Source organism: Lactuca sativa, chromosome 5 (genome assembly GCF_002870075.4).
Source record: "Lactuca sativa cultivar Salinas chromosome 5, Lsat_Salinas_v11, whole genome shotgun sequence".
In the NCBI taxonomy this organism is placed as follows: Eukaryota; Viridiplantae; Streptophyta; class Magnoliopsida; order Asterales; family Asteraceae; genus Lactuca; species Lactuca sativa.
This window is the reverse complement of record NC_056627.2, coordinates 162082636-162104009: the sequence shown is the minus strand read 5'-3', so window position 1 is coordinate 162104009 and position 21374 is coordinate 162082636. Positions and strand designations below refer to the sequence as shown.

Sequence of the window (21374 nt, the reverse complement as noted above, 5' to 3'; positions counted from 1 at the left end):
CGGGTCGATGAAGGAAGGGATTGTTGAGCTGATGGAGGATCACCTCCGAGCATTCAGGAGTGATATGGCATCTAGCCAGGTGGGTACGCGTACACTGTCCTTTAAGGACTTTCGAGGGAGTGGTGCGCCAGATTTCCATGGGATGAAAGACCCCATTGCTGCCAGGAGATGGATCGCAAACATCGAGTCTGCGCAGCTAACGAGCTTCTGCCCGGAGGGGTCGAAGGTGAGATATGCAGTAGGATGCTTGCGAGATAGGGCCAGAGATTGGTGGGAGTCAGTTGGTGACTCGTTGGGAGCCTCGGCTATTGAGGCTATGACCTGGTCAGACTTTGTGACCAGATTCAGGGCTGAGTTTATGCCAGTTGTGGAGCTTCAGCAGCTGGCCAGGGAGTTCTTGGACATGAGACAGACTACGGAGACTGTAGCGAAGATCACCACCAAGTTCCGGGAGAAGGCATTGATGGTGCCCCAGTATGCGGGAGATGAGGATATGAGGAGGACCCGCTACCACGACATGCTACGAGCTAACATTCGGGAGCATGTTAGTTTTTCAGCTTGCCCTACCTTGGATTCCATGATTACCAGGGCTAGGGAGAGGGAGATTGATCTGGAGCACATCCAGAAGAGGAAGGCAGTGGAGGGGCTGACGACTGGGGCTTCGGGGAAGAAGCCCAAGGGATCCAATGGTAGGCCGAAAGGCCAGTATGGACGAGACCGCTGTGGGAAATGCGGCCGGTCACACGAGGGAGCTTGTCGCACTTGGCAGGGTTTAGGTTGCTATAAGTGCGGCAAGGTTGGGCACTTTGGCAAGGATTGTACTGCTCCCGCCCCCACGGTACAGATGAAAGACCTGATTTGCTTCCATTGCAATCAGAGGGGCCATAAAAGGGCCAACTGCCCGAGATTGACAGAAGCGTTAGCAGCGGCGCCGGTCTCAGCAACGGCACGAGTTGCAAATGGCTGGAAGGCCAAGACAGAGGCTCCAGTGGTGCGGAGCCGAGCATTTCAGCTGACAGTCGAGGAGGCACGCGCTACACCTGATGTAGTGACGGGTATGATTCCTTTCTTATGCTTATATGTTATGGCGCTGTGATCTTGATATGTTATGTGTGTGCACGGTTCAGGATTGTTCCATGTGAATGGTATTCCAATTCAGGTATTGTTTGACTCGGGTGCCACCCGATCATTCGTTTCTCTTGCGCTTAGCAAGAAGTTCCCGGAGTCTTCGGGCATGTTGGATTGCCCTCTAGAGGTCGAGATTGCGGACGACCGGTCAATGCGAGCATCTGAGGTCTTCCGAGATTGTGTTTTGAGATTGTTCGAGGAGCGCTATCTGGTAGACCTGGTTCCTATTCCATTGAGAGGGAACAAGGTGATTATAGGCATGAATTGGCTGAGCCCCAATGGGGCAGTGATAGATTGTGCGCAACAGTTGGTGCAGATTAGGACCCCAAGTGGGGGAGAGCTGGTGATTCAGGGCGAGAGGCCACATCGAGGACCAGCTTTATGTTCAGCAGCGAGAGCTAGGCGCTACCTCCAGCAGGGTTGCGCATGTTATGTCGCCTATGTTGTGGATACCCGGGAGGCGGGTGGGGCTACAGTGGACGATGTGCCCGTGGTACGAGAGTTCGCAGACGTATTCCCCGAGGAGCTGCCTGGGATACCTCCGGAGCGACAGGTGGAGTTCAGGATCGACCTAGTCCCTGGTGCGGCTCCGATAGCCAAGGCACCGTATCGGTTGGCTCCTCCTAAGATGCAGGAGTTGTCTACACAACTGCAGGAGCTGTTAGATAAGGGTTTTATTAGACCGAGCAGTTCACCCTGGGGAGCCCCGATTCTGTTTGTGAAGAAAAAGGACGGGTCGCATCGAATGTGTATAGACTATAGGGAGCTAAATAAGGTAACGGTGAAGAACCGTTACCTACTCCCGAGGATTGACGACCTCTTTGACTAGCTACAGGGAGCATCTTGGTTCTCCAAGATTGATTTGCGTTCAGGGTATTATCAGATGAGGGTCAGAGAGGAGGATGTGAAGAAGACGGTGTTTCAGACGCGTTATGGCCACTATGAGTTCGTGGTGATGCCTTTCGGGCTCACCAATGCTCCTGCCGCGTTCATGGACCTCATGAACAGTGTGTGTAGACCGATGTTAGACCGGTCTGTGATAGTGTTCATCGACGATATCTTGGTTTACTCCAAGACGCGAGAGCAGCATGAGGAGCATCTACGAGAGGTCCTGGAGACTTTGAGGAGGGAGAACTTGTATGCCAAGTTCCCAAGTGTGAGTTCTGGTTACGTGAGGTGCAGTTTCTTGGGCACCTTGTCAACCAGAACGGGATTTTGGTAGATCCGGCCAAAGTGACGGCCGTGATGAGATGGGAGGTTCCAAGGTCTCCATCTGAGATTCAAAGTTTCCTGGGATTAGCTGGCTACTATCGGAGATTCATCCAGGATTTCTTCAAGATAGCCTTACTCCTGACCAGGCTAACGAGGAGGGCCGTGGTCTTTCGTTGGGGGCCTGAGCAGCAGAATGCATTCGAGACGCTGAGGCAGAGATTGTGCGAGGCGCCAATCTTAGCCCTGCCAGAGGGCATGGAGGATCTCGTCGTGTACTGTGATGCGTCCATCTCAGGCTTGGGCGCAGTATTGATGCAGAGAGGGCATGTTATTACTTATGCTTCGAGGCAGCTGAAGCCTCACGAGGCGAACTACCTGACGCATGATTTGGAGCTGGGGGCTATTGTGTTCGCCCTCAAGATTTGGCGTCATTACCTCTATGGGATTCGTTGTACGATTTACACGGACCACAAGAGCCTGAGGTATCTCATGGATCAGCCGAATCTGAACATGAGGCAGCGTCGGTGGTTGGATGTGGTAATGGATTATGATTGCGAAATTCTCTATCACCGAGAAAGGCCAATGTGGTGGCCAATGCGCTTAGCCGCAAGGCAACGCCGATCAGGGATATCTGTCTGAGGATGAAAGTGGTGGCTCCGCTTTTGGAGCGGACCCGGGAGGCTCAGCAGGAGGCTATGAAGGAGGGACATCGGAAGAGCGAGCAGATTGTGGGACAGGTTTCCTACTTCGACTATGATAGCTGAGGGTTATTGACCCTTCACCGTAGGGTGTGGGTCCCTTATCATGGACGTGTGCGCCAGATCCTGATGGAGGAGGAAAACAAATCCAGCTTTTCTATCCATCCCGGAGCGACGAAGATGTATAGGGATCTTCATCCCGATTATTGGTGGCCCTGCATGAAGCGGGACGTAGCATGGTATGTAGAGCGGTGTTTGAACTGCAGGAAGGTCAAGGCCGAGCACCAGAGGCCGCACGGTAAGATGCAGCCATTGGATATTCCGCTGTGGAAATGGTAGGACATTATGATGGATTTCATCACAAAGCTTCTGAGGACCGCGCGGGGGGTGGATTCGATTTGGGTCATCGTCGATCGATTGACCAAGAGCGCTCATTTTATTCCGATTTAGGAGAGCATCTCGGCTGAGAAGTTGGCCGACATTTATATCAGGGAGGTGGTGGCGCAGCACGGGGTGCCAGTGTTGGTGATTTCAGACAAAGATGTTCGGTTTACTTCCAGGTTTTGGAAGAAATTTCATGATGAGCTGGGCACTCGTCTGCATTTTAGCACCGCTTTTCACCCGCAGACGGATGACCAGAGCGAGCAGACCATCCAGACCCTAGCCGTTATTGAAGCAATCTAAGCTTTGTTGGTGGATTTTGGGGATTTTAGTCTTAAGAACGAAGGAGTAAAGCTTGAGGAAGCAAGTAGAGACCAAGGGAACCCGAGTTTATGCACCTTCTACAGCTCATTGAAGGTAAAAAGCTGTAACCTTGCCCATTTATTTGTTAGATCCCTCTTTTGGGAGATTTAGGGCTTTTATAAGCCATTTTTGGTGGCCAACCATGTTTGCAAACATGGTTGGGGGTTTAAGCTTCTGAATCACATCATTAAAGGAGTTACTAGGCAGATTTGGGTTGCTTTTGCACCCATGAAAGGTCCCATGTACCATAGGAGCTTGTTTTATGTCTTTTTGAGCTCAAAGTCCCATGCAAGCACGTAAAGTTTGTAACTTTACGTGCTAGATAGGTTGTAGAAGCTTGGATATATCTTTTGATCAAAGGTTGTACATAGGATTTAGAGTGTGGACGTGACCGACTCGGCGCGTCTGTTATTAGACTCGACGAGTCCAAGGCTTTGAGCCCGAATCTGTTGAGGGTCAAAGGAACCCAGTTGAGTGTTAGAAGGTTTGTAACTGGACAAAAAGAGTTACCCAATCCGTTAGATGTGATTTTAGACCTGGAGTTCATGGGAATCGATGAGTGCTAGAACACACTCGACGAGTCCAAGGCAATCTTCTTAAGGATGAAGATGAACTTGACGAGTTGTTCATCAACTTGGCGAGTCGAGGATAGAACTTGTTCATTAGATGAAGGTGAACTCGACGAGTTGTTCATCAAATCGGCGAGTCAGATGAGTTTTCATGTGGTCGTCGAGTTAACGGCATAACTCGGCGAGTGGGTTCATGAATGAGGACGAGTAAAGGGTGAGGGACTCGGCGAGTTGGAGACCCAACTCGGCGAGTCCGGTCAACTAGAAGTCGACTTTGACTTGGATTTGGTTGGGGGTAAAATGGTCATTTTACCCTAAGAGTAAATATCAGTTTCTAACTGAGTGTTTATGGGGATTGTAGCCGGAGGATTTCCAGAGCAGCGGCGGACGGAGGATTCCCGCATAGATTATCAGCAGCTTCTTGTATGAGGTGAGTTACCTTCCAGTATGGGTGGGTCTAAGGCCATAATGCCGGCCCACCAATAAGGAGTATTTAGAAGATGATTGTGTTTGTGATAATTATCTTGGTCTGGTTATGTGTTTGGTGATAAGTTATATCTGTATGATATGTTACGTGCATGATAGCCTGATAGGGATAGTTTCCCTGACAGTGGTCCTTAGGACCGATGGGTAGGTCAGTACCCGGATATGCCTGACTGTATATTTATATCTTGTTGCTGTATGCTAGTGGTAGGGGGTGGAATAGTCCCCATTTACCGGTTGAAAGATACCGATGAGGATTACCGGTTGAAAGATACCGATGAATGGTTACCGGTTGGAAGATACCGATGATGATTACCGGTTGAAAGATACCGACGATGATTACCGGTTGAAAGATACCGATGATGATTACCGGTTGAAAGATACCGACGATGATTACCGGTTGAAAGATACCGAGGACTTTGTGTGGTATGTTGTATGATGGGGGAACTCACTAAGCTTTGTGCTGACGATTTCGGTTTTTGGTTTCAAGTACCTCTTCGTCGAAGGGGAAGGAGCCTGCGGCGTAGCATCGCATCACACACACACACACACACACCTGATTTTCCTCATGGAGTCTTCTAGGACTGTACTCTGATATGTTATTAGTTTATGACTTGGGTTTCAGACATGATACATTGTTTTATGAGATGACGTGCTTTCACAGTATTTTTAATGAATGCATTTATGAGTCAGTTAATTAAAAATGAAATTTTTTGACCTGAAAATTGGGATGTTACATATTTATTGTTTTTAAATTAAAAGAAAACAATCACCACCACTAATTAAACCCAACATCCTATCGACACGGTATGTGTTCAAAGATCTAACCACCACACCAAAATCATAACTGTTCAACAACCACCATGAATCACCACCGTTCACCGCCGTCAACCACCACCAGTCACTACCTCCAAATCATATTCAAAGCTGAAATTAAACCTTAAACCTAAAACCAAAATGCATAAATGAAATATCTGAAATGAAACCTCAAACCTCATAGTTGAAATTAAAACCACATTTGAAATAAAACATCAAAAACACATCTGAAATCAAACCTCATATTCAAAACCTTAAGAAACTTAAAAACAAACAAACCCAGATTCCAAACCTACATGTGAATCCCCTACCGAAAATCAAATCCAGATGTTTATGCCTAAATGAATTTGTGATTAGAAATCTAGTAACATCAGGTGAAGATTTACTTCCGATGAACCTCAAATTAAACTTCAGAAACATCAGGTGAAGAAATCAAAATCAAAATCCAGTCATCCTATGTTGATCTTCTGTGAAGAAATCAAAACGGGGTTTCTGAAACGGACAAAGGTTTCTGGATCACATCAATTTCTGAATAGTGTTTGAATAATTAGGGGAATGCAACGATGGTGGTGTGGTGGCTCTGATTCACATCATCGATGGTGGTCCTACTCTAATTCACGATTTTTTGCAAAGGTTGTTGTGCTCCAATGTTGATGTGCCACTGTAGGTGTCGATCAATCTACCATTTTCTTTTATTCATTCTTCCTGTTTGCATCTTGTAGCAACCACAATCTCCGGTTACCACCCTTTTCTCTAAATTGAACAGAGAAGAGGAAATAAATGAAGATAGGAAGAAGCCTTACATGGTCGTTAGTGGGGTGGGTCGCTCGCCGGAAAGTACCAACGGTCATCGGAGAAGTGATGAGTTTTGGGAATGTGAGAACCTAAATGAGATGGTGGATGGGGATAAAACGGGGATCGGTGGGGGAGGGTCTTTTGTTTCTTTTTTTTTTTTTAATTAAAAATGATAAATAAATAATCAAAAATAAAAAAATAAAATATTAAGGGTAAAATAGTCATTTTGTGTTCGGTAGGGACCAAACGCGTAACAAAAATATGTTTAAAGGACATTCCGAGTTAAAAAAAAGTCTTGGACCAAACGCGCACATTACCCTAAACCACAAGGACCATTCGTGTAATTTACCCAATAATAAAATGACAGGTTAAAACCCAACAAAAAAAAATCATAAACAAACAAAGCCTCAGCAACTCTGAGTCTTCCTGACACCAGCTATATTCCTCGCTCGTCTGAAACGGTGGGTCAGTGAAGGTTGCTGCTACGCCGAAGACAGTACAGTAACGACACGGCGACACCGATAATTTGTAAAAAGCTTTATTTAAGGCCTGTAAATTTGTTCAGATAAGCTGCTCTATCCAATTCGTTAGCAAATTCGTTTCTTCGATTTCTGTTGCTTTACTGGTTCGAGCCGCGATCCCAAGTCAACCAGTTGGCTCTTTCATAACATCTGGTTTCTTCTTGCGTAACGTAGTTATGATGAAAATTTGTTATCAGATCTGAAATGCAAAAGTCAAACAGGGCTTACGTTGACTTTGGATTATGATGGTTTAGCTTCAAGCAAATGCACAGTCTCACTTTTCACTGCAATTGCTGATTGACTGTTGGCTGATCTGCTGTGTTGTTTAAGTTCAAATTCTAAACTTGTTTCTGGTAAACTTGTTCTGTAGTGCTTGTTCCTAATTTTTTTCGGTCATCAAAACAATGTCTCATATAAGAGAGTTTGAACACCTCAAAATAACGTTAGAAGCCATAAAATCTGCAACCAACAACTTCTGTCTTGAGAATTGGATCGGAAGAGGAGGATTTGGGAATGTGTATAAGGGAGAAATCGTCCATTCCAAGGGGCAGTCAATGGTTGCTTTCAAGCGTTTAGACCGTGCATTTGGGCAAGGAAACCCTGAGTTTTGGAAGGAAATCACAATGCTATCACTTTACAAACATGAAAATTTGGTCCATCTGTTAGGATTTTGTGACGAGAGTGATGAGAAGATTCTTGTTTATGATTATGCATCCAATAGAAGTCTAGACTTTCATCTCAATAGCAATGCTTTAACTTGGACCCAACGCTTGAAGATATGCATTGGGATGGCTCGTGGATTAGCATACCTTCACAATTCTGTCGTCGACACCCACGTTAGAGTGTTGCATCGTGACATCAAAAGTTCCAACATCCTATTGGATGAAAATTGGAACGCAAAGATATCAGACTTTGGACTGTCCAAATTTGCTAAAGCTAGCAAGTTCACATTTCTTTTCACCTCTGCTGTAGGCACGCTTGGATATTGTGATCCGCTATACGCGGAGACTGGGTTTCTAACAAAGGAGTCTGATGTTTACTCTTTCGGTGTGGTATTGTTCGAAGTATTGTGTGGGAGGTTGTGTATTTGTAAAAACGATGACCGTCCCTTAACAGGGTTGGCGCGAGAATGCTACGAACAAAAAAAAATACATACAATTATTTATGGTTATATACGAGATGAAATAAACCATAATTCATTGAGGGCTTTTACAACAATAGCTTATCGATGCTTGAAGAGAGATCGTGAAGAACGTCCGTCAATGACGGATATCGTCAGAATGCTTGAAACTGCACTCGAATATCAAGTAAGTTGTATACATTTCCAACACGATATATAATAGTTCTTCACAATATATAATAAATAGTTCTTTGTACTCTTGCTGTGTTGTTTGTCTTAGAACAATGTGACATTGACTTCTTTTTTTCTCACAATATATAATACATAATGATTTATTGGGAACTTACATGTTTCTAGATACAATGGTTGTACATATTTTCTATCCGTTGAAGTTGATTTCAACGATGTAAATTGTATTGATCTTCTCAAAAAGTAATGCTCGTTACATTACTTTAGGCTTCATAGATAATTATACATGGCGTCAACTCACTTCAGTTCCAAAATCCAAATCGTAATATCTAATAATGATTTTCAATTGGATTCAAGAATCGAAGCAGCCACATATATTTCCTCCATAGGACATCCAACTAGTTGCACTAGGACACTTTAAAAAAGGGCTAATAGAAAGTAATCATAAACATGTATTAAAACCTCTGGAAAGTTTCCTTTTCAATCCCATTTACCCATCTTATTATAAAGATGCAAAGCTAGACTAATTCTTAGAAATCTCAACAAACATCCTTCTCAATGTTTACTGATTCATACTCAAATTTATGTTTGCAAGCCTACTGCTCTCATTTCAAAAGATCCCTTAGTGGCTACTACATTTTAGTTGGAGGCAATCTAATTCTCTAGAAATCTAAACGACAAACTATCACATCCTTTTCAAGTGGGTAAGCAGAAAATTCCATGCCAAAATTTTCTGATGAAGCAAGTTAACAAGTTTCAAGTTGTTAATAAACATCTGTTAGTACTCATGTATATATATAAGCTTGTTGTAGCTGTACATATAAACTGAGTTTTAATTTTCAGAAAATTTCTTTAATCATTTTCTTTCTTTTCTCTCTTGTTCTTGAGCTAGTTATAAGAAATAATAAAACCATTTATTATGGTTCTATTATGGTCAACTAATATTCTAGTGTATGTGTACATTGCAGATTAATAAACAAAGCTGGGAGCTCCCTGATATAGTTGATTCCTTTCACCTTAAAGCTCTACGTTTGCCAGATTCAATGGATGCCAGCAAGGTGCGTTCCATATAGCTCCATTTGGCCACTTATAGGTCAAATTCAGAAGGGACATGCTCATAAAACTTTCATCAATTTGCACTTTAGATTTTAGAATGTCCGGTTTCTATTGCTATGCTTCCCTTTTAGAAATCTTTTTAGTGTAAATGTGTAGGACCTATTTACACGTATACTTGTGAATATAGATGTAGATGTAGGTTCGCACATTATGCTTTTTCATCTTCTACCATTACCCTCATAGACATAACATGAGAGGATTAGATATGACATGTATCTTGTTAGTAGTATGTAGTCATAGACATAACATGAGGGGATTAGATATGACATGTATCTTAATTAGTAGTCTGTAGTCAACCAAGTCAACTAAAATGGGTTAAAAGTCCAGTATTACCATTTACAGGATGTATATGTTTCTTTGCAATATTTATTTCACTTTATCAATTATTATTCCCAGTTCCAGTTATACTTTATTTACTAGCCACTTTAATCTAAGCTTGAGATGTTTAACCTCAGGTTATGCGGTTGACCTATACAAATTCTGGCTTATCTTTGCTTGCACTTGCTTCAAATGGCGTTCATAAACTCTGGAAATGGCAACAAAGTGAACTCAATCCATCTGGGAAGGTATTGTGGGCCCGATAAACATTCTCTAGATTTAACATATTTTTGCACTTATTGAATTCTGATTGTTCTCTTGTACACATTCAGTCGACTGCATCTATTGTCCCACAACTATGGCAACCAACAAATGGAGCTCTCATGTCTAATGATGTGAATGAGAGTAAATCTGCTGAAGAGTCTGCAGCATGCATTGCTTTGTCAAAGAATGATTCTTATGTCATGTCTGCATCTGGTGGGAAAGTCTCCTTGTTCAACATGATGACTTTTAAGGTATATATATCTGCATTGTTTTTTTTTTTTTTTTTTATCATCTGTTAACTAAAAAAATAGACATGTTTATATAATTTTATTATGCAATTCTGAAATACCAATATGGGAATGTGTCACACTGCAGGTCATGGCAACTTTCATGCGTCCTCCCCCTACAGCTACATACTTGGCTTTCCATCCACAAGACAATGATATTGTTGCCATAGGAAGGGAAGATTCAATTATACAAATTTACAATGCAAGACTTGATGAGGTAACTGATCTGATGTTGCTTTTAGTTGAGCAGTTTTATATAATTTGCATATAATATTGTGGCAATCTTCACAACTTAGAAGATTACATTTTGTTGAATTGTAACCTCTTATGATAGGTCATAATCGAACTCAGAGGTCATCAGAAACAGATTACAGGACTTGCTTTCTCACGGACTTTACTTGTTTCATCAGGAGCTGATGCTCAGGCAAGTGTAGGGAATGGTGTACACCTAATTTTCTGTTTCTTGTAAGACAGTATTTTCCTTTACTGATTGTTCTAACTTCTAATACAATGTTTGTATGTTTTGAGTGGATATTCAGCTATTTATCTGGGATCTTATTGGATGGGAGAAGAAGAAATCAAGAAGCATACAGTTGCCACCTGGTCATTCTTCCTCTCTAGTTGGAAAAACTACAGTTCAATTCCACAATGATCAACTTCATCTTCTAGTTGTTCATGAAAGTCAAATTGCTATTTATGACCACCAACTGGAGCGCTTGAGATTGGTAAATACACAGACATCATACCTTACCTAGTTTTAGAAATTGCTATATATGATCACCAAAAAATAATGTAGTTTCATCTTCTGTTTGAGGATAATTAATATTGGTTCATTGATTTAACCTTTTTGCAGTGGTCTCCAAGAGAATCTCTTTCTGCTGCAATTTCAAGTGCAATATATTCATGCGATGGCATGCTATTATACACTGGATTTTCGGATGGTGCTGTTGGAGTTTTTGATGCAGAAACTTTGAGGCTTCGAAGTCGTATAGCACCTTCTGCCTTCGTATCCTCATCAATTTCCAGGTATGCCATGAAAGAGGGGAGCTTAAAAATACATATATAACCCTGCCACTAGAAAATGGGATGCATAACTGTTTTTGCATTTTTTATGATAACTGTAAATCCAAAAAATAACAACTTACTTTCATTTATTTGTTTATTATCGTGTTACACTTTCGTTTCTTTCTATTACAACATTGTTTGCTCATTTTTTTCTAATACAGGCTTTGTACCTTATTAATCCACCCAATTATACCATCATACTTCCAATTTTTTTTTCTTATTAGGATATTATTCTTTGAAAATTCTATTCAATTATAGCAGTGAAAGTTGCATTGTACTTGTATACCATTGCTATAATTGGTAGATTTTTGTAAGTATGAAGAAATAAAACTGGGATGCTATAATAATCAAATCAATGGAATTTCTTTGCTATTTGCTTGCATGTAACCTTTTTTAGGGGCTGTTTCTTTTTTATACGGGCTTAGTGGGTCAAACACTTAATCTGGACAGCTATAGATGACTTAATGGGTTAAACCAAATACCAAAAATACCTGGCTTAATGTATCAAGACACCAACCCTTAATCTATTTGTCCTTTTTCTTTTTCTTCTCCCAACTCTTCTCATGCTAAAATTGATTAATATGCTGGAATTTATCTTTTTTGAATGCAAGGGTAAAATGCAAGAAATAACACCATACTTTCTTCTATTTGTTTGTCATAGCATGCTACTTTGATTTCTTCCTCTTACAACATTGTACTTTGAAAAATCTACCCAGTTATAGCAATGTCATCCAAATAAAATGCATTTTTCATTGCTATAACTGGGTAGATTTTTCAATGTTTAATGTCCTAATAAGAAATTGAAAGTACAACGCTACAATTGGATAAAATGTTACAAATACAATGCTAGATAAAAAAAGGAAATTGAACGTACAAATACAATGCTATAATTGGGTAGATTTTTTCAAAATATAATGCCTTAATAAGAGAAAAAGTAAAAGTTTAACATTGTAATATATAGAAAGAAATGAAAGTAAGCTGCTATAATAAACAAAAGACAAGTTTGTTGCTATTTATTGTGTTTAACCTATTTTCTATATCCTACCATTGTGCTAACTTTCTTATGTGAACCACATGCTTATAGGTTGGAACAAGAATCTACTTTTTTCTTCAATATGAAATATTTTGAGGAACAAGTTCAAGCTGGTGAATGGGATGAGGTTGAGAAATATCTATGTGGGTTTACAAAGGTTGAAGATAATCGTTACTCACTTAAGATATTCTTTGAAATAAGGAAACAAAAGTACCTTGAAGCTCTTGATAGGCAAGAGCCTAATATTTATTATATTTATATCTCACACCATTTTACTCTTTTTATTGACATTTGAGTTGCTAATATCAGGAATGACAGAGCAAAAGCTGTTGAAATTCTTGTAAAAGATTTGAAGGTCTTTTCGACTTTTAATGAAGAGCTCTTCAAAGAGATCACACAGCTACTAACTCTTGATAATTTTAGGTATTGTTATGAACATTGACTATGGAATTTTAACTTTGTAAGTGTTAGTTTTACTTTTTAGTTGACAATATTGTTATTGTGGTGCTTAATTAGGCAGAATGAGAAGCTTTCAGATTATGGGGACACCAAATCAGCAAGAAGCATTATGTTGGTTGAACTGAAAAAGCTTATAGAAGAAAACCCTTTGCTTACTGAGAAGCTAACTCTTCCTGTATCTATAGCTTCACAACTGCTGACATTGATAAATCAAAGGTCATGAGCCCTCTGCATTCTTAAATATTGTTACTTTGTTTTACCATGTGGGCTCTCCCCCTTTGATTAAATCCCATTTTTCTCCGTTCGTGGTTTTGTTGTTATCAAGTCAAATTATTGCTAATTGTTGGAACAAAACTACACACATGGGTGCCAAAACACAACACAAATCTGCTATCCTAAAGTGAAAAACGAAACAGGGAAAAAAAGAGGGTGTTTTGGACTCATTTTCTGTGTATTCTTCATGCAAATAAAAGCTCCGACTACAAGTCTACAAATAACAAAAAATACCTAGACACTAGGACTACTACTACTAACAAACCACTGTTTTATTTGACTCCTAAAATTACTGGAAGACCAAATCAAATACACCAAACAAATAAAACTAAAATGCCCCTAAATAAAACATGTGGCTTTGACCAAATTGCTCTTTCTTTTAATATAAAAATTCAAAGGTTTATTAACGAATGGTTGGTTTCTTTGGATTTTTTTTCTCGGTTAATTCCTGTATGGGTAATGATGACAATCTGGATAAAGTTTTGTATACATATTACATAAGAATTGTTTCTTTTCTAGATTGAATAAATCGTCTAAACGAGACTAAATAACCATTTCACCCTTACTTTCCAAAAAAACAAATTTCATAGTAGTCATTGATTTTAATGTGAGAGTAGTTGGCTTAAATTATTAAGTCAGGTTTTTTTTGGCTTAACTCATTAAGTCATTCTATCTCTATTAAGTAAAAAAGAAACAGTTATGTAGATTATAAGAGCTTAAATCATTAAGCCCATTAAGTAAATAAGAAACGACCCCTTAGTCGGTACGTAACATAAACACTACGTTTTCTCTATTTTCTCTTGCTCTTTATGCACTCTTCTTTTTCAGTCTTAGCTGGCAACATCAACTTTGCATGAAACCACGCCCCAATCCTGATATCAAAACTCTTTTTATTGATCATATGCGTGCTAATAATTATTTGGGAAACTAAAAGGTGATAGTTGGGTGAATTTTGGCAGCAGCTATCGCAGGGCATATCCGGCAGTGATTGCATCACATCCATCGGATCCAAACCAATTTGCTCTTGTAATGAGCGATGGTTCTGTCCACGTCATCGAGCCAGCCGATGCAGATCCAAAGTGGGGTGGATCAACGTCTCAGGATGATAATGCGGCTTTACCTTTACCATTACCATCTTCTAATCCTTCAAATTCTGCTTTGAATAGTCAACCATTAGATAAGCAAGGTACATAACATAACATAATAGTTCTTTATTTTTGTTTATTTTTTATGATGGGGTTTAGACTCGATAGACGCCTCTCAAGGGTTTGCGTAGTATTGTAAATTTTAGATTATAGTTTTGCTTTTTCTTGATAGAGAGATATATATATGAGTGTTTTTTTAAGTTTATGTAGAAGGAACGAGTTAATAGAAATAACATGTGGTGTGCTTCTTTAACAATATGCCGACTACCGTTCGAATCTAACAAGCTTTAAAAAAAAAAAGAACAATCTGCATTTTTTTGTTGTATGCTGGTAATAGCACATTTTGCAGTGATGTGGCAAATTGATTTTGTTTTTCCATGTTGGATAAGGTGGAATGATTGATGATATAATAAAAAGGAAGGTTAGAATTACAGGTGAAGTATGTGATCGGTGTATAATTGCCACTAAGGAATTTTGGCAACATTGAGTTTGATGGGATCGATTGATTATTATTCTATGGAATGTGTTTTTGACAACTTCATTGATACAAAATATGGGAGTGTTTGAGAGTGTGTTTCAAAATGTCTTGTTGACTTAATCATGAGTTTTCAAGAAATAACTCCTTACTAAGAGGGTGTTTGGATTTTTGTGTTTTAAAACAGCTTATTGACTAATAAAAAGGACTTTCTGAAACAACTTCTCACCACTAGTATAAGCTGATTTTGAGAAATCATTACACTCTAAGTTATTGAAAATGAAAGGACAATATTAGACCTCACAATTTCAGACACGAAAACACGAATCTGTGAGAGACACGACACGAATACGTCTTAAAATTTGAGATAAAGCTTCTTTCTCATCGTGTAATCGTATTGTGTCAAATTCGTGGCTGATACGTTTTCATGACACGAATACACGAATAGTTAGGTTTAGACAATATTGCCACTCTTTTACGCATATCCACCATTAATATTGACGGTACCATCTCATCACCACATCCAATCATTAAACTCATGGTATAACTATCATTAAAATACAACTTCATATCATTTTTTTTAATTAAATTTAATTTAAAAATACAACAAAACATCATTTTTTAAAAACTATTTTTCCATTCAATAAAAAAAGGTTACATTAATTTAAAAATAAACAACTTAAAATAAAATGTAAGAAAACATAAAAATTTCAAACGTAATAAACTATCCCTACTTTATTTTTTAAACTACCACCGTCATTTTGGGGAATCTTTTAACTTTAGCAAAGCTTTGAGATGTGGAAAATGTTCATGTGTCGTACTTTTGAAACGACCAAAAATTACAAGGTAAAAATTTTATTTTTAATTCAACCAAAACATTTATTATCTTTAAGTCAACATTCAATATCTGTTTATCCAAATATTCAAAGATACTTTTATAAGAAAACAGTTATTAGAGTACAATCTCAAAATCATTATGAAGCGGAAACATGGGTTGATGCACTGTAATCAAGTCGGACCTTTCCCTTTCGAACCAGAAGTACCTGAAACTATAACTATAAAAACTGCAACATCCGGACTTCCAGGTATATCATTTAATTAAGTTTTTGGAAAGTTCTATTAAGTGACTCGACGAGTTGGTGCTACAACTCGTCGAGTAGGGTCGTGATATGCCACGTGGATTAATGATCTACCCGACGAGTCCGAAGAGCCGACTCGCCGAGTAGACGATGTGAAGAGAAACCCTAAATCCCCAGGTTTGGGGCCTATTTAAGGGCACTTATAACCTTATTTGCGGCTCACCTTCACTGAGAGTAAACCCTAATCGGCCATTGAGCTTAGAGAGAGTATTTTGAGCTAACTTTGAGTGTTTGGTGCATCTTGTGAAGAAAAGGGAAGGATTCCAAGCCAAGGGACGAGAAGGAACTGCTAGATCCGTGGTTGTTTCACTTTAGAGCTTTTGGGAAAGGTATAAAGCTTGCACCTGTGACGACCCAAAATTTTCCATCCTGTTCAGTCAATCACTTCATTAAAAGTCAAACTCATCTCTGTTATCTTTTAGCACAATTTGGAGTTTATTTGAGCGTTCTGAGCCTTGTACACTTAAGGGATAAGTGTAGGGGTTTACCGGTTGAAGTTATAGCTCAAGGGAATGACCTTAAACACCTTTGCAAGGAGCTCACGACCACCACATGGGAGTTTACGGCCGTAAACTCCATGTGGGCCGTAAAATCCATCTTATATGATGATATGTTGGCCATTATTTCATTCTTTCATTTCCCTTGGCTGATTTCCTCCCAAATCCTCTCAACTATCATCCCGAAGTTCGTCCCCGATCTTCAAATCTCGTAAGTTTAATGTCCTAACTAGTTGATATCTTGCATGAACTAGTAATCTTACATGATTTCATCTATGGAATCATTCCATTTTGTAGATCTTCAAGTTTCACCAAGAACACCAAGAACACACACTAGTGTTCATGGCCAAAACCGACCATTCAAGCTCCTAGATCATAAGTACTCTTGATCCAACTCATTGTACACTAGGATTAACCTTTTTAGGGCTTAGAAAACATAAGAAATCACATGATTCAAGGAGTTTACGGCCAAGACATGTTCTTGGGTCGTAAACCCCTTTTAAGGGTGCAAATGACACCCTTACACCTTAGTAAGCCTTGGATAGTAGCTTAGGACCTTACACCATTGATCTAAGGACTTCAATACACGAAATGGTACTTCTTACCATGAGTTTACGGCCGTAAACTCATGGGGAAGTGGTCCCCAGGCCGTAAGCACCATGCAAGGTCATTTTTGGACCTTAAACTCACTTAGCCTCTTGTTTAAGCTTTGAAGCACCTAACCACTTAAGCCCTTATAGTTTTAAGCCTCTTTTGGTGACCAATTGAGAGTTTACGGCCAGGAGTAAACTCCCCTGGGCCGTAAACTCCAACAAACATGGTCCATTGACCATAAACTCCCGTATAAGGCCCTGCACTCCTTTGTTGCAACCCGATAGCCTCCTAGCACTTGACCAGAGTGTTTTCCTCGCATTAGGATGTTTATACATGTTTAATTAGTGGATAATCACTAATTATATATATATATATACATATATATATATATATATATATATATATATATATATATACACATACATATGTCTTCATATGTTATTAGGGTCATTGAGTGTGTATAAGTCTTCACCTGACACCAAGCACTCTACCGACACTTTCGTCCGATCCACTCACTGCAGGTGAGTTCATACCCCTTAAATTAACCTTTTAAATGTTTTTAAATGCTTTATGGGAGGGGGATACAATTTGAATCATGCTAGTTATTATATAAGTCACATGTGATTAATAACTAACATGCAAATGGATTTACTATACGTTAACTGTTTTACCAAACTAATTTCTTCAAATGATTTTCTTAAATGTTTTATATGTTTAAAAATCTTTATTAAACTGTCTTACACACTATATGTTTCCTTATAAACTCTGTTACAGCTGTATTTCAAACAAAGGTTTTCTTTATACTTAAACTGTTTTATCAAACAAATACTTTCAAATCGTTTTATAAACTGACATCAAGTCACCGTTTCTTAATATTAAACTTTCCAAAAGTTTTACAAAACTTCTTTTATGATTTTATATTATAAAAGCATGGCCATATATGTATAGTTATATAAATGATGTTTAAAGGACTTAGGAAGGCTAATTTACCTTATTTCTTTTTCCTCGTTTGGATGTGGCTTTAGGGTATCGGTTATCCGTCCGAATGTCGTCTAAATATCAGTTATATATCATGTATACATATATAGACATAAAAGTTTCCTCATTCAATTCAGTACCTTTGGGTAGCAAAGGCATACTTTCGGTTATACACGTACATTATTAGTAACTATTATAGGTATAGTTAGGAGATACTACTTACCATTCCAAGTACAAGGAATCACACAAGAGTCATTTCATTCATGAGTCTATACTAATACATTACATGTTACATGAATACGCTTACATGAATAAGCTTACATGAGTATATTTACATGAATACTCTTACATGAGTACATTTACATAGATATGCTTACATGAGTACGTTTACATAGATACGCTTACATGAATACGCTTACATGAGTACGTTTACATAGATACGCTTACATGAATATGCTTACATGAGTATGTTTACATAGATACGCTTACATGAGTACGTTTACATAGATACGCTTACATGAATACGCTTACATGAGTAGGTTTACATAGATACGCTTACATGAACATGTTTACATTAATACGTTTAATAGATACTATTACATAGAATCTGTTACGGACGTTTCGGGACTTACCATTCCACCCCCAAAGCTGTTAGCTACAGTAGGGAAAAGGAGCATCGACGGGCGTCCGAGGTTGTACTTTTCGGCGAGTTTCCACGCCGTGATTATCCTAGTGCAAAAGGATACTTTTTAGTTATTATATTATTTTTCTTTCTTTACTTTGTGACACATTCACATAAACGACGAGATAGGATATATTTGATATAGATAAACTATTTTTCGTTATTACCTTTATATTGTGACTCATACACATAAACGACGAGGTAGGCTATAGTTTTATACTAATAGTTTAAACAGGGAAAAACCGTTACGTTTACACTGACGCTTACTTACAAAACAGTCGGGTCTTGGTAGAAGACTGCTTTTATACTAATAGGAAATATGGGATTTTCTAGGGTTTTCAAACGTTTACAATTATTTACAGACATTTTCATACTTATACAAACTTTCCTTCTGTAACAGCCCGGATCTCCAGGTATTTTATTGTTTTAATATTTTGAGTTTTGAGAAGGGACTCGGCGAGTTGGAGCTCAGACTCGCCGAGTAGGGTCGCGATTCTGGACGCGGGATTCGTTCGGACTCGGCGAGTCCAGGATATGGACTCGGCGAGTCCACGCTGTTTAATGAAACCCTAATTTCTCGGGTTTGGGACCTATTTAAATGGCCTTATGGCCGTCATTTGCATCCATCATTCCATAGAGAGAAACCCTAAAAGTGCTTTAGCAATTTGTGAGTGAAAGGAGGCAATTCTTGACATTTGTGTGTTGTTTAGCAAAGAAGAAGGAGGCTCTAGCCAAGAGGAGGCAAGGAGGGCTGCTATTTGGTGGATTGGAAGCTTGACCCTTCAATCCAAAGGTATAATTTCGACTCATCTCCTGTTTTGTGAAGTATAGCCGATTTTAGGGTTTCTTGTGGCCTTGTTGAGTTGATTTGATGGCCAAATAGTCCCATGCTAGTGATGAGACTTCGGATCTGGATCCATAGAGGTCCAGAGAGCCTCATCCTTCAAGCTTTATAGAGAGCAATGGAGGTCATGACCTTGTATAGTGAGATTTGTTGAAGATTCTTCATAATTAGTCATATAAAGGTTGTTCATGCATCAAGACTGGGACTTTACGTGATGAATCAGTCTAGGAGGGCCAGATCTATGAATTGTTGGAGTAGATCTGACCTTAGAAGCAAGTTTGAGTGATTGCATGGAATGGACTCGCCGAGTCCGATGAGCAGACTCGGCGAGTAGCTTGAAGATTTCCTTGGACCGGCCAGTGAGTGGTCCAGACGAGTCAGGAGTTGACCCAGTGAGTCAGGGCGAGTTGGAGAGGATTGTCATGTGGTCTGAGTCGAGCTGGGACTCGCCGAGTCGTTCTTGAGACTCGGCGAGTTGAGTCGGGGTGGCCCCGCGATTCTTCCAGGTGGAACTCGTCGAGTCAAGGGGGAGTACTCGACGTGTAGAAAGGGAATCCTAGAGAGTGGTGAGAACGTCTAGACTCGCCGAGTTGCCGTGTGCACTCGCCGAGTCCGGTCAAAGTTGACCGTTGACCGTTGACCGTTGACCGTTGACCTGTGTTGACTTCTTAGGGGTAGTCAACTTTAGAGATAAAAAGTGTTAATTAGAGCCTTGTGATGTTATAGGAGGATTAGAGCTCGGAGGATCGAGCACGAGGGATCTCCAGGGATCGTGAGATACCGCGACACGCGAGGTGAGTCTTCTCACTATACTTTACCTTGAGTAGGTAACCAGAGTTGTGTGATCAGAGTATTTGTATGCTATATGTATGTTATGTGTTGTACTGCGTTATTTCTACGTGATCTATGCTGTGCATGTTTATAGAGTTGGAACCGGAAGGTTCATAGAGTTAGAACCTGAGGGTTCACAGAGTTGGGTGCACGGACCCATAGAGATATGGCCTCGAGTGGCTAATATGTGTTTTATGTGTGGTATTTTGGGGAACTCACTAAGCTTTGTGCTTACGGTGTTAGTGTTGTTGTTTCAGGTACAAGCGATGACCGTGGGAAGGCGCCGGCTTGATCTGTACACACGTGGAGGAATTTGATATAATTATGTGATCTTGGGATTGTATGATACAGATTGAAATTTGAAATTGATGTTTTATTAAATTAAAGAGAAATGTTTTTATGAATTGTGAAAAATAAATTTTTAAAATTTCCGGTGTTACAAGTTGGTATCAGAGCCTTGGTTTGAGGGATTCGAGTACACCTTCGGGCGTATTTGAACTCAAACTGAGGATTTGGGATGTATTTTCAAAAGAGTAAAAGATTTTCGAAAAACGCAGAGCAAGAGATGTGTGTACGATCAGTCAGCGCCCGAACGGTGATTTCCCAAAAATACCTTTATATTATGTGATATTGATATTGATATGATGTATCCGCATGCTAGAGTAGGCTAAGTATGGCTATTAGGACTAGAGTGGCCTGATGTGTGATGCCTTAGCCTAGAAAGGGGTGAGCTGCTATGAGATGCTTGAGGGTAAGTAGGTAGCAGCAAGGGACTTATGAGAAATCTATTAGGGAGTAGTCTATGCATAATACAGTACTTGAGACCTGGGATCCAAAGAGAAGGACTTGGAGTGTATTCTGGTGCGGTGCGGACAGTAGTATTGGGCCCGTACTACTGGAAGCACCGGAGCAGTGCGCAGCCTAAGTCAGAATCTTTGGAATGCCAAGAATCAAGGAGGAAAGAGTTATTGAGTGTGAGCATACTCGTGAGGATTCTAAATTATCGTATGTTGTATTTCAGAGGTAGATCATGGTGAGGACACGTTTGATGCCCGAGAGCAGTGGTACCAGTGAGGAGGAGATCCGCCGGATCATTCAG

General features: G+C 39.8%; 1 protein-coding gene across 5 annotated transcripts; it reads left to right on the top strand.

Moving 5' to 3' along the window:
* Positions 1–6828: 6828 nt before the first annotated feature.
* Positions 6829–14491, top strand: LOC111876997 (protein TOPLESS-RELATED PROTEIN 2). 5 transcript variants are annotated; one of them, XR_006192486.2, is made up of 12 exons: positions 6829–8273; positions 9244–9333; positions 9847–9957; positions 10042–10224; positions 10349–10477; positions 10595–10684; positions 10800–10985; positions 11114–11286; positions 12410–12589; positions 12668–12781; positions 12879–13033; positions 14053–14191. XR_006192486.2 is itself a non-coding variant. In XM_023873552.3 (12 exons), the coding sequence occupies exons 1-12, from the start codon at positions 7371–7373 to the stop codon at positions 14282–14284; spliced, it is 2550 nt and encodes an 849-aa protein (XP_023729320.1). In that variant the 5' UTR covers positions 6829–7370; the 3' UTR covers positions 14285–14491. The 5 variants fall into 5 exon arrangements, 3 of the variants coding, with proteins under 3 accessions (XP_023729320.1, XP_023729319.1, XP_042758562.1); XR_006192487.2 differs by having other exon boundaries at positions 14050–14187; XM_023873552.3 differs by having other exon boundaries at positions 12875–13033; positions 14053–14491.
* Positions 14492–21374: the final 6883 nt, after the last annotated feature.